The sequence below is a fragment of the Hyperolius riggenbachi genome, chromosome 4, assembly GCF_040937935.1.
Source record: "Hyperolius riggenbachi isolate aHypRig1 chromosome 4, aHypRig1.pri, whole genome shotgun sequence".
Classification (NCBI taxonomy): domain Eukaryota; kingdom Metazoa; phylum Chordata; class Amphibia; order Anura; family Hyperoliidae; genus Hyperolius; species Hyperolius riggenbachi.
Window position 1 is genome coordinate 422,228,227 of NC_090649.1, and position 13,418 is coordinate 422,241,644.

Here is a 13,418-nt window from a genome sequence, read left to right on the forward strand (position 1 = left end):
TGTGCAAGCATTTTGTAAGCGATTTCTGCGATCCAATTCTTTACATTAGATGCTCACAAAATGCTGAATGTCCTATCATTGTGACTAGCCCTAATTGCAATGACTCTAGCAGTTTCACCACCACTGACATTCAATGGCAAAGAGTTTTGCAATTGTCGGTGATCCATAAACCCGCTAAACGGGGGTCCCTTCACCCCCAAACCCACCCCCGCAAACGTTAGTCGTGGAATTGGTCGTTCCTGGAGGCAGGGCTAACGGCTGCAGCCCTGCCTCCAGTCGTGTCTATCAGCGGCGCATCGCCGCCTCTCCCCCACCCCTCTCAGTAAAGGAAGACTGAGAGGGGCGGGGGAGAGGCGGAGATACGCGCTGACAGACGCGCGTGGGGCAGGGCTGCGGCAGTTAGCCCTGCCCCAACCAGGAAGAGATCCCCCGCTGCACCGAGGGGATTTGGGGGTGAAGGGACCCCCGTTAAGCCGCAGGATAGCTGCGTTTTAGCAGGGGCACGCATGCCCCTGCTATCTATGAGGTCTGAAGCGAGATTTATTCTCGCTTCAGACTCTCTTTAAAGCTGCAGTGGCCTATTAACAGAAAAATGGCCTGGTCTTTAGGGGGGTGGGGAAGTTAAACTGAGAGGAATATGGATGTTTCCGTTTAAACAATACAAGTTGCTTGGCTGTCCTGCAGATCTATTTGGCTGCAGCAGTGGCTGAATCACAAACCTGAAACAAGCATGCAGCTAATCCAGTCTGACTTCAGTCAGAGCACCTGATCTGAATGCTTGTTCAGGGGCTGTGGCTAAAAGTATTAGAGACACAGGATCAGCAGGAGAGTCAGGCAACTGGTATTATTTTAAAAGGAAAAATCCATATCCTTCTCAGTTTAGGTTCCCTTTAACACTGCGGTCCTCAAATGGTTAAGAGGCTTATTAGCCCTATGCAGTGAGTGTCAATTAGGTGCACCTTGGTTAGATGCACGACCATTTCATTTATACATGAATTAGATCTTATTTTTAAGGATCCCCTAGCCAGATAGGTATGTTTAAATGGAAGCTACAGAGATGTGTCTGCATCAGTGCAATGGCTTACCGCTCCTCCCGATAACTCCCTCGCCTCTCCGTTTCCCTGCAAAAAGCCCTGTTAGGGACCGCAACTTGGCTGAGTCACCGACCTTTAACCCATTTGTACTTGGCTGCGCATGCGCAGTATACCCGGTCCACCCCCTTGTGACCTCACTCAACTAGTTCCTCCATTCCTGGTACACGCTCCCGTTCAGACCGCGGGTGGATTGGGCATACGTCACATGCGTAATGAAGTACCTACAGGTTTAAGGGACTCTAATTTGTTGCCGTTAACAGGGCCTGTTTCACAGGAACAGAGCATCACGTGAGTGATCGGGAGGAGCAGTAAGCCTCTGCACTGATGCAGACACATCTCTGTGGTCTCCATTTAAACATACCTGTTCAGCTCCGGCATTTGCTGCATGCTTTTTTCAGGTGTGTGATAGAGCTACTACTGTCGCCTGAAAAACAGATCAGAACTAAACCAGGCAACTGGCATTGTTTAAAAGGAAATAAATATGGCAGCCTCCATATTCCTCTCACATCAGCAGGCCTTTAAAACAGGCTGGCAAACCTAGCGATCAACAGGGGTCTCCCTCTAAGAAGCACCAGGAGACTTTCAAAGCCCATTAGCACCTCTACAGGTAAAAACATGAACATGTATTTCAACTGTGTATTTATCAGTTGGAGTGCCTTTTCCTCCAGATGCCTGCTTGTGGCCAAGTCAGTAAACACATCAAGGAAGATTGAAAAAAGCAAACTTCACAGAGAGAAATAAAAGTAGAAGGTAAACCCATACCAGGCAGATTTTCAGTGGCGTTATAGTTTTCTGAGGTTTGTTTATTTATGAAATCACAGGCATCAGGTGGAGATCCGGAGGGGCTTGCCTGTGTGTATCTCTCTTCATTACAAGGCAGCCTTTCATACATCAATGACTCTTCCACCTTGTTGCTTGGACTGTCATTCTGTAAATCCTCCGTTCTGTTCTCCGGACTTAATCTTGCCAAAGTCTGTGTGCTAAGTTGTGCAGATTGCTTGTTTTCAACTTGATGTTTCCTAGCACTTTGAGTCTCGTCGATCTCTGCCCGGTGTGGTGCTGCCTCCTCAGAAGACGTGACGGATGTGACCGGCATTTCTGGCCTAATCTGGGAGGATGATGTCTCCACATCTATTTTGTCAGGCTTATTTAAGCACTGAGTATCACTATTAGCTGGTACTACACAGCTGTCTGTCAGATTGCTGGTTATTGCTGCCTGTCTGACTGAATGTGGGTCAGAAATAGAAAAGCTCTTTGTGGACTGGGGAGATTTCCTCTGTGTACGGCTATGTTCAATGCTTGAGTTGGCTGACATTTGGCGGCCCATGAAGATTGTTGCTGGATGATGGATTCTTCTTGACATGTCTGAGCTTGTGTTAATTTCTGCCTGTCGTGAAACCTGCAGCATCTGGAAAATAGAGGTTGTGGGGCTTTAAGACAGAATTGTAGACTAGAAAATGATTTTCCCTTTTCCCATCACACAATGGGCATGTTTTTCAAGAGTTGGTATTAAAATGCTTACGTGATATTAGATAAACATCTTAAACTGAAAGACCATATTTCTGTATCTACGGATTTAAACTCATGAAATACTCACACCATTCTACCTCCTTAAACACAAATTTGGTATATTTATCTTTCCTAAAACAAAAAAATAACAAAAGAAAAGAAAAAAAACAGCTCCAAGGTTTCTCCAGTCACATGATTAGCGATTTCAGGCAAAGCACAAACTAACTAGTTCGGGGGCGTCCGATTTAACACAATACTTAAAAACAATTTAAAAAAAGGAGAGGCAGCATTGGTCCTCTCCTGAAAAAAGGGGAGTATGATGGAATAAGTAAAGCACTAGAAATGGACAATGTGTTTTTCAGGACCTTGCCCACTTCATCAGGTCTGTACAACAGTGCCTTTGGGTCTTGGCCAACATAGGTGAGCAAAAAAAAAAAACAAAACAGGCAGATGCTAATAGCAGGACACGTCATCCTGAACATCGGAGGACATGACGCCAGCAACGATCGGTGCACCAGGAACAGTTTATCCAGCAACACCAGCTGTGATCGGGGAGATCAGCAATTGGGTGACCAGGAACAGGGGAGCCCACAGACAACAGGGCACTTTTACCCATCTGCAGCTGGGGCGGTGGGGAGAGCAGTAATCGGGGCAGCCAGGGGAGAGAGATACGTGGCTAGCAGCAATCGAGTCGGCCAGAAAGGGGAGGCTTGTATTAGCAGCAGATCCTAATTATACAGGCTATAACTCAGAAATGTAGGTCTTACCTGAATATAAGTCGACCCCCCTATACTTTGCTTCAAGAAAACATACCTACATTTCTCGACTTATAGCCGAGTATATATGGCGCTTTGAACTCCATACTTGTTATGATCAAACCTGCCATTAAGCCAACTTTGCAGGGTAAGCAATTATGCTGTTCCTGCTCCACCCCTCTGAGAACAGAAAAGCTCAAACTGACTCGCTGGCAAATAAGAGAACATTCCAAATATCTTTTAGGAAACTTTTCAATTCCTACACTGATCCTAGCTCCACATGGATGAACACTAGGTAGCGTGTGCCTGCAATGCCTAACCTTGGTGGATGGGAACTAGACCTGGCTATAGACAGGAGAAAAACCATTGTTGTAGCTCTGAAGGTTTACATAGGTGTCTGGGAGGAAAGGAGGGCACAGATATCCTACAATATTGGCCTCAATTCACCAAGCTTTATCAAAAACTTTATTGAACGCTTGATAATTTACCTCATGAGTAAAAAAATCTAATTTTGAATTCACTAAGGTGTTTTAGATTTATTGAACGTTTTATTGATAAAACATTTGATAAATCTTTAACACCTCAGTGAATTCAAAATTATATTTTACTCATGAAGTAAATTATCAAACGTTCGATAAAGTGTTTGCTCAAGCTTAGTGAACTGAGGCCATTAATATGGGAAACATCAGTGGAACAGTGCAAGACATGTAAGGCTGTGCTGGAAACCTAGGTGCCGGTGTAACCTTCTGGCTAAGCTCACACTATGTAAAGCACATGATCCATTCAGGCATACTGTATGCTGACATGTCTATTCAATCCAGTGTCCATTTCAGCGATGGAGCGCAAAGTCCTATGCCATCGATTACATGTACAATGCAACACACTAGTGAACTACTTTGAAAAGGGGGTTGAGGCCAAAAATGTTTACTACTCTCCTAGGTGGCAATTAAAGGAAACCTGAGGTGAAAATAAACAAATGGCATAAACAATTATAAATATCCTCCTACTTATAAAATGACTTTATAGACTACCATAGTTTTATTTTCTGTGTGTTTAAAGAGAACCCGAGGTGGGGATCTTAGAGTTAAATCTATACACAGAGGCTGGGTCTGGCTATAGTGCCCAGCCTCTGTTGCTAGTTGAATATTCCCAAAATCCCCCCTGCGCTCTGCACAAGCCCATAAATTACAGCCGCGCTGTCGGGCTCTGTTTACCTTTCTAGTGTCACTCACGCTGCTCCCCCCGCCTCCTGCAGAGCGCTGGTTCCTGCCCGAGTCCCTTCTCTCTAATCAGCGGCGAGGGAAGGGACGTGGGCGGGGATTGGCGCTCTGCAGGAGGCGGGGGAGCGGCATGAGTGGCACTAGAATGATAAACAGAGCCCGCTGCGACACGCTCAGTGTCGCCAGCGCGGCTGTAATTTATGGGCTCGTACAGAGCGCAGGGGGGATTTAGGGAATATTCAACTAGCAACAGAGGCTGGGCACTATAGCCAGACCCAGCCTCTGAGTATAGATTTAACTCTAAGATCCCCACCTCAGGTTCTCTTTAATGTTGCATTGTCTTATATGACCGATACTGGCCTTTAGTGTCCCAGGAGCTATATGAACTACTGACCTTTTTATCTATCCCCTGATCTCAGAAGTTGTTCTCTGCCAGACAAGGGTATTATGGCTACAGTTCCTTATCAATGAGGATTACCTAGTACCTAGTCTGACTAGGTCTGGACTGGAGAGAAACTTGCATACCTGACTGTGACGCCTTCGATACGATATGACATATCGAATGCATCATGCAGTTTCAAACGTACCAAAATGGTATAGATCATAGATCTTCTGCTTGCAATTGGTCCTAGCAAACATCAACTTACGCTAAGTGGCATAGGCAAATGCACAGTGTTAATCTAAAAGAGACATGGTATTGGGTATGCAAGATGGAAGCCTTTTGGAAGATGGAAGAGGTAATGTGCGACCTACACTAAAGCAAGCAGAGGAAGATCTACTAGCAGGGACTTAGACACTTTGATTTAAAGGGGCGGACGCCATTTTAGATTATATTCAATGAGGACCCCTCCAGCGGCAGCCATACTGCTCTTTGTTGGACGTTGTCTGACATCAGGAGAAGGTTACATCTGGTTTATTCAACTCACACACAGAGAAACGATGATCTACTAAACTTTTCATCACTATACCACTATCAAGAGTGTATGCATTTCCATGCAGTAATTTTATGGATCTTAACTGGCTTTCAGGAAAGCTGCCACTGCAGTCCCAATGCTCCGAATGTAGATATAAAAACATTGGTTTATTAACCATGGCAATGAAAAATAAATAAAAAAAACACAAGCAGGTTCCAAGAAGGCTTGGTACTATATGTGCACTGAGCGGCATTATATAAGGGAAGACGCCGAGAGCCCAGTATAGTGTAGTATGTACTGTAAATTGGGTATGGAAGGTAAGTATAGTTAGGTTATACTCACAAACACGGGTTACTGTCCAGGTAACCACAATAAAGGCAGGTGAGTAGATTAGACCTGTCCCCACTCAGGATTAAGAAGTCACTCTCTGTAGATCGGGAAAAAGGAAGAATTCCCCTCCACCAGGGGTGGAAACAACTGCAATAGTAGTACAGAGGCGCCAACAGGGTAAAAACAATATTTGTTTTAACTGGATAAAATTAAGCAGGTAGCGGTGACACAAAAAATTGCTGTTTTAAGCAAAAATCAGTTTATTTACATACTCTGAACAAGGTGCAATGCGTTTCGCGGGTATATCCCACTTCCTCAGGCAATAAATAGGAGCATTTCACCAATGCGGTCCGGTACATAGCCAGGCACTGATTTTTGCTTAAAACAGCAATTTTTTGTGTCTGTTTTGGAGGGGTAAGTCAACCGCTACCTACTTCATTTTATCCATTTTAAAGAAATATTGTTTTTACCCTGTTGGCACCTCTGTACTACTATTACTGAGCGGCATTAGCAGCAGAGATGCCGGCCAGAGCAGAGGGGGCACCGATCGTCGCTGGAATGGCAGGAAGGTGAGGTAGGGGGCATTGTTACCCCCTTCCGCCGCCGCTGTCAAAGTGATCACTACGATCCGCCGGCGATCGTAGTGATCACGTGATCAGCAGCCATACGCGATGGCTGCTGATCACTGAGGGGAGTTGTCAGCTGCCATATGACAGCTTAATCTCCCCCCTGGGTGCGCACGAGCGTGTCGGGAGCGGAAACGGCGGGCCGGAGTAGATTCTACGCCACATCAGGCTAGAACAGCCACAAGTGCGGCGTAGTATCTAATGCAGGCGGTCCAGAAAAGGAGCAACTCCATTGAAAATAATGTAATAAAAAAAATGATTAATTTTTACAATAATTATGTATAAATGATTTAGTCAGTGTTTGCTCATTGTAAAATCTTTCCTCTCACTGATTTAAATTCTGACATTCATCACATGGTGACATTTTTACTGCTGGCAGGTGATGTAACTGGAAGGAGATGCTTCTTGCTTTTTTGGCAGTTGGAAACAGCTGTTATTTCCCACAATGCAACAAGGCTCCTACAGTGTGAAGTCAGCACCTCAGAGCTGTGAGGCGCTGACATCACACTGTGGGAGTGGTTTCACCACAAAATAAGCCATACAGACCCCTGTTGATCCATTTGAGACCAGGAATAGATTTCTCATGGGAAAGGGGGTATCAGCTACTGAATGGGATAAAGTTCAATTCTTGGTTACGGTTTCTCTTTAACCTACCTTGTAATTTTAACATCACTCTCACAAGCTCCATAATGCCTCTGCATTAAAGAGGGACTGTATCCAAGGATAGAACTTCATCCCAATCAGTAGCAGATACCCCCTTTCCCATGAGAAATCTTTACCTGTTCTCAAATAGTTCATCGGGGAGCAGGAGGGGTGAAACCCTTCCCACAGTGTGATGTCATGACAGTTTCCTGTCTGTGAACCTTGTTACATTGTGCGAAATAACAGCCGTTTCCAGCTGCAAAGCAACCAGCAACTCCCTCTGTGCATATGTACCGGTATATCTATAAAAAAAAACTGTTAGCCTATCACAATGTTAGTGGATGTGGTTATAGAGAGTGGCAGTTGGTGCTGTATAGGTCTGTCAGTAGTAAAGATGATTACATGCAGGCTCATTGGGGCTCAAAAAACATGAACAAATTACATGGCGAATATCAATCACTTCTTGATCTCTCTTCTATTTTTTAACTTCTGACATTGCAATCTATTTGTTTATTTTTTACCCTTTTTCGCTAAAAGTTCCTCTTTAAGTGGCGAATCTCCCCATACCTCTGCATTAAGTGGCAATGCCTCCCATTAAGGAAGAATAAAGATGGTGTATGAACAAATCAAGTAGGGCCATGTGCATGTGTGTTATGGCCCATACTCACGGGCAACCAAAACTGCATGTCGCTAGCACACGGGAGCGTGTGCGCGACAGTTCGGCGACAGCTCGTCGCCACGTCCCTCCGCATACACACTGCAGAATAGGGACTAGTGGCGCGACGGAAGCTGTCGCCGACGTTCCTCCTCCCCGCCGGAAACTCAGTGCGCCGGCTATGGGGTTGCTGTCGCTAGTCTGCATACACACGTGGACTAGCGACAGTTGCGGCGGCAACCGTCGCTAGGCGATTGACCGGTTCAATCGCCTGGCGACATCAGCGACATGCGACGGTTCGGAGTGCGCGCCCGTGCAACGCCTCATACTCACGGGCGACCTGTCGCCGCAACACGCGCGCGCCGCGTGTTGCGGCGACAATTGTAGCCCGTGAGTATGGGCCATTAGTGTTGGGAATTGCTGCTACAGTACAGTTAGTGGTAAATTTAGGTCAAAGGGTAAGATTAGTGTTAGATAATAGGTCGGGGTAAGGTTAGTGTGAAATACAGGTCATGTAGTAGGTTTAGATATAGGTCAGACCATAAGGTTACTGTTGGATATAGGTCAGGGGTAAGTTAGATATAGGTCAGATGGTGTGGTTAGTATTTGATATAGGTGAGGTTAAAGTTAGAGGTGAAGTTGTGAGTTTATGACTCTGACCTCAACTTATCTAAAAGAGCAAAGGATTAACATGAGGATAAACATTGTAGGACATAACAATTTGTAATAATACTAGTGTAATGAATTTTAGTCTGACCATATAAAGACACACTTTGACCCCCATACCATGCACTGAGATGCAAAGTTTTGTGGGAATCTTAGGGTAGTTTTGACAGAATCGAAAATCCACAGCACAAAAAACACGTTTACCTTGGCCTCAATTCTGGTAGCTATGTGAGGTAAATATTTTTTTGTAGGTAAAATACCCCATGAGGCATTTTCCTCTATTTTTTTTTTTTTAGCAATTCTGAAAGATTTTTCTCAATTTCCGAACATGAGGTAAAACAGGAGGTAAAATATGGGGTAACTGCATAAAGTGAGGTAAAACATGAGGTATTTCAGTAGTAAGCATGCAGTCAATAAATAATCTTAATAAGTAGTCTTTAATAGTCTTCTATAAGTTAGGATAGTCTTTAGAAGATGTTATTTTTTTTTTTGAGGGGAGAAGGTGTATTTGATTATGTAGCAACCTATGAAAAGTATATTTATAGGCATCGCTTAAAAAAAAAAAAAAAAGTCCAGTAAATATTTGGAGTTTTATTTCTAATATTATTTTCTATTACACAGCCTGAATAGGAATAACAATAAAACAGCAATAGGAACTCCACCAAAAAACTGAAAAATGCATACAAATTGACTTTACCTTCAGGTACAGGCAGGTCTGATCGGTAAATTATGTGCTAACATGCCCCCTAATTTCCATGAGAATAGTTATTTTCGGTAAATTACCTCATGAATTACCTCATAATTTACCTCATGAGGTAAAACATGACTAAAACCTACCAGAATTGCTAAATGTCATTACCTCATGAGGTACATTACCTCACATGAGGTAATTTGTTTGATAACCCTACCAGAATTGAGGCCAATGTTTTTAACTCTGCTTTTAACTGTAAAGGTATTTCAAAATTACTGATGTAAAAAGATTTTTGGGAAAAAACGCTTGTCAAAATAATTAGTATACTGAAAGCTGTAGGAATCTGCAATTTACACCCTTTCCGGTTAGGGCAGAAATTGAACTTCCCTTCCTCCTTCTTGTTCCTTTAACGTGACAGATCACCTAAATAAGTATTAGAAGGAATTGGGATCTCAACTAACAAGGAACACTGTAAGGGGGTTGGGGGAAAATGAGTTGAACTTACTCGGGCTTCTAATGGTCCCCCCGCAGACATCCTGTGCCCCCGCAGCCACTCACCGATGCTCCGGCCCCGCCTCCGGTTCACTTCTGGAATTTAAGACTTTAAAGTCTCAGCTCATTTGAGCAAAAAGTGTCTAGTCCAAAATTATTCATACCCTTCTCAATAATCAATTGAAAAGCCTTTATTGGCTATTACAGCAATCAAACGCTTCCTATAATTGCAGACCAGCTTTTTGCATGTGCCCACAGGTATATTTGCTCATTCATCTTTAGCAATGAGCTCCAAATCTTTAAGGTTGAAGGGTCTTCTTACCATCACTCTGATCTTTAGCTCCCTCCACCGATTCTCAATTGGATTCAAGTCAAGACTCTGGCTGGGCCACTCCAAAACGTTAATGTTGTTGTCTGCTAACCATTTCTTCACCACTATTGCTGTTTGTTTTAGGTCATTGTCATGCTAAAATGTCCACTGGGGTCCAAGGCCAAGTTTCTCTGCAGACTGCCTGATGTTGTTTTTGAAAATCCTCATGTATTGCTCTTTTTTCATGGTGCCGTTTACTGTGATTAGGTTCCCTGGTCCAGTGGCTGAAAAACACCCCCAAAGCATTAGGTTCCCACCATGTTTGGCAGTGGGGATGGCGTTCTTTGGGTTGAAGGCTTCTCCCTTTTTAGGCCAAATGAAGGAAACATCATTGTGGCCAAACAATTCAATTTTTGTTTCATCTGACCATAACACAGGAGACCAGAAGCCTTCTTCTTTGTCCAGATAAGCATTTGCAAAGGCCAAACAAGCTTTTTGTGCCTTTTCTGGAGAAATGGCATCCTCCTTGGTCTGCATCCGTGGAACCCAGCAGTATGCAGTGTACGTTGGATTGTCTGCCTTGAGACATTGCCACCAGCAGAGCCCAGATTCACCACAATGGCCTTGGTGGTGATCCTTAGATTCTTTTTCACATCTTGCACTATCCTCCTGGCCAGCACAGGTGTTACGTTTGGCTTCCGATCACGTCCGACAGTGCTGAACATCTTGTATTTTTTAATAATACTTTGCACTGTAGCCATTGGAACTTGAAAACATTTAGAAATGGCCTTGCCGCCTTTTCCTGACTTGTGAACAGCCACAATGCGCAGCCGCAGGTCCTCACTGAGCTCCTTTGTCTTAGCCATGACTGTCCAAAAACCAAGTGCAAAGAGCTGTTTTTCACCTGTTGAGTTCATTAAAACAGCTGTTCCCAATTAATCAGGGTAATTAGGATGCTTAAAGAGACACTGAAGCGAGACTAAATCTCGCCTCAGGTCTTATATATAGCAGGGGCACGTGTTCCCCTGCTAAAACGCCGCTATCCCGCCGCTTAACGGGGGTCCCTTCACCCCCAACCCACCCCCCGCAAAAGTTGGTCGTAAAATGGTCGCTGGTAATCTTCTTCCTGGAGGCAGGGCTAACGGCTGCAGCCCTGCCTCCCAGCGCGTCTATCAGACAAGCATCGCCGCCTCTCCCCCGCCCCTCTCAGTGAAGGAAGACTGAGAGGGGCGGGGGAGAGGCGGAGATACGCGTCTGACAGACGTGCATGGGGCAGGGCTGCGGCGGTTAGCCCTGCCCCAACCAGGAAGCGCTCCCCCGCTGCACGGAGGGGGTTTGGGGGGACAGGGACCCCCGTTAAGCCGCGCTATAGCGGCGTTTTAGCAGGGGCACGCATGCCCCTGCTAGCTATGAGGTCTGAAGCGAGATCTATTCTCGCTTCAGACTCTCTTTAAGAACAGCTTGGACTATTTGGCATGGTATAGAAGTTTGGATTTTCCCACAGACTGAAAGTTTGTGAAGGGTATGAATAATTTTGGACTGGACACTTTTTGCTCAAATGTAAATAAAAGCTGAGAAATGTTTTTTTTTTCCACAATAATGCTTCTTGTACATTGTCTTATGATCTTTGGGAGACACCTTTGTCATTTACCATCAAAAAAATACTTGCTGGTTGAATAAAAGTAACTTGATGTCAAAATTTGCCAGGGGTATGAATAATTATTGGCAGCATTGTATGCATAGACAGACACGCGCACGGAGATACTGCTTACTTGGCAGTTGGAAACAACCATTATTTCTCACAATGCAACAAGGTTCACAGACAGAAAACAGTCACGGCCACAGCATCACACTGTGGTAGGGGTTTTGCCACAACATCAGGTGATCTATTTGAGGAAAGGTAAAGATGTTGCATGGGAAAGGGGGTATTGGCTGATTGGCATAAAATTAAAACCCGGATTAAAATTCCTTATTAACCTTCCTGGCGGTAACCGAGTTAGGCTCAGGGTGGAAAAAAGCAACCAGTCGCGGCACTCCCGAGCCGGACTCAGGGTAGTCGCTGGGAGGTATGGAGAGACTGCGGCAGCGTGTTGGTGTTTTAACTCCCCTTTCCTGGGATCCAGACGCCGCCAGACATTTTTCTTCATGTGCTCAGAGGCTCTGGATCCCTAGGGTGAGATTGCCATTCGTCGTCATGAGACAGCGATCTCACTATAGGGTTACAGCGTCACCCGGAGGACAGAGAGAGAATTGCAGCGCTGGGTCCCGACAGATCTCTTTGCGGTGAGATTTATTTCTGGTTTTAGTGTCTTCTACTACAGAGCTCCCCAACCCTGTCCTCAAAGCCCACCAACAGTGCATGTTTTGCAGAAAACCACAAACATGCACAGGTGAGGTAATTAGTGTCTCAGCAGAGCTGATTAACTACCTCTGTGGATTTCCCCAAAACATGCACTGTTGGTGGGCCTTGAGGACAGGGTTGGGGAACACTGCTCTACTAGGTACACACGATACAATTTTCTGACAAATTTACTGTCAGATCAACTATTTCCAACAGGTCTGATCTGATTTCTAATCAATTTTCCATTCAGTTCTATGGAAAATCGGAAATCAGACTGGACCTGTTGGAAATAGTCGATCTGACAGTAAATCTGTCAGAAAATTGTATTGTGTGTACCTAGCATAAAAGAAGGTGAAAAAATTGCACTGCCTTTAGACCCTAAAATCCAAAAATAATCATACTGCCAGGGAGATTAAGCATCAGGGGCGTAGCAAAAGTAATAGCGGCCATAGCAGCTGCTATGGGGCCCTGGAGCATAGGGGGCTCAGGTAGTACTTCATTTATTCACCATTAACTTTCTTGTGTTTCTCCACCCTCTGACTTTGTCTCAGTGCCCATGAACTATGTGCAGTGTTGATTGAATGGGAATTTAAATTGCCCAATTAACTCATATCCATGGGTAGGGGCAGGTGGTTAGAGTGCCTACATCTGAGGGCCCCTTGAAAGTTTTGCTATGAGGTCCCATGATCTCTAGCTACACCACTGATAAAGAGACTCTGAAGTCCCCCAAAATTGCACTTTTTATTTAACAATTCTTAAAGGGAAGGTTCAGGGACGCTACAAAAAAAAAATAAAAATCCACATCCACTTACCTGGGGCTTCCTCCAGCCCGTGGCAGGCAGGAGGTGCCCTCGGCGCCGCTCCGCAGGCTCCCGGTGGTCTCCGGTGGCCGACCCGACCTGGCCAGGCTGGCGGCCAGGTCGGGCCTCTTCTGCGCTCCATTGTGCGTTCCACGCCGGAGCGCTGACGTCATCGGACGTCCTCCGGGCTGTACTGCGCAGGCTCAGAACTACTGAGCTTGCGCAGTACAGCCCGGAGGACGTCCGATGACGTCAGCGCTCCGGCGTGGAACGCACAATGGAGCGCAGAAGAGGCCCGACCTGGCCGTCAGCCTGGCCAGGTCGGGTCGGCCACCGGAGACCACCGGGAGCCTGCGCAGCGGCGCCGAGGGCA

The 13,418-nt window shown here is 45.3% G+C and overlaps 1 protein-coding gene across 2 annotated transcripts in view; it reads right to left on the reverse strand.

The window, feature by feature from the left end:
- The window catches only part of KIZ (kizuna centrosomal protein), a 211,252-nt gene that overhangs the window by 164,650 nt on the left and 33,184 nt on the right, over nucleotides 1–13,418 (reverse strand). For both annotated transcript variants that reach the window (XM_068232433.1, XM_068232434.1), the window contains exon 4: nucleotides 1,857–2,502. In XM_068232433.1, the coding sequence (XP_068088534.1) occupies nucleotides 1,857–2,502 (646 nt within the window). The remainder of the gene's footprint in view (nucleotides 1–1,856; nucleotides 2,503–13,418) is intronic.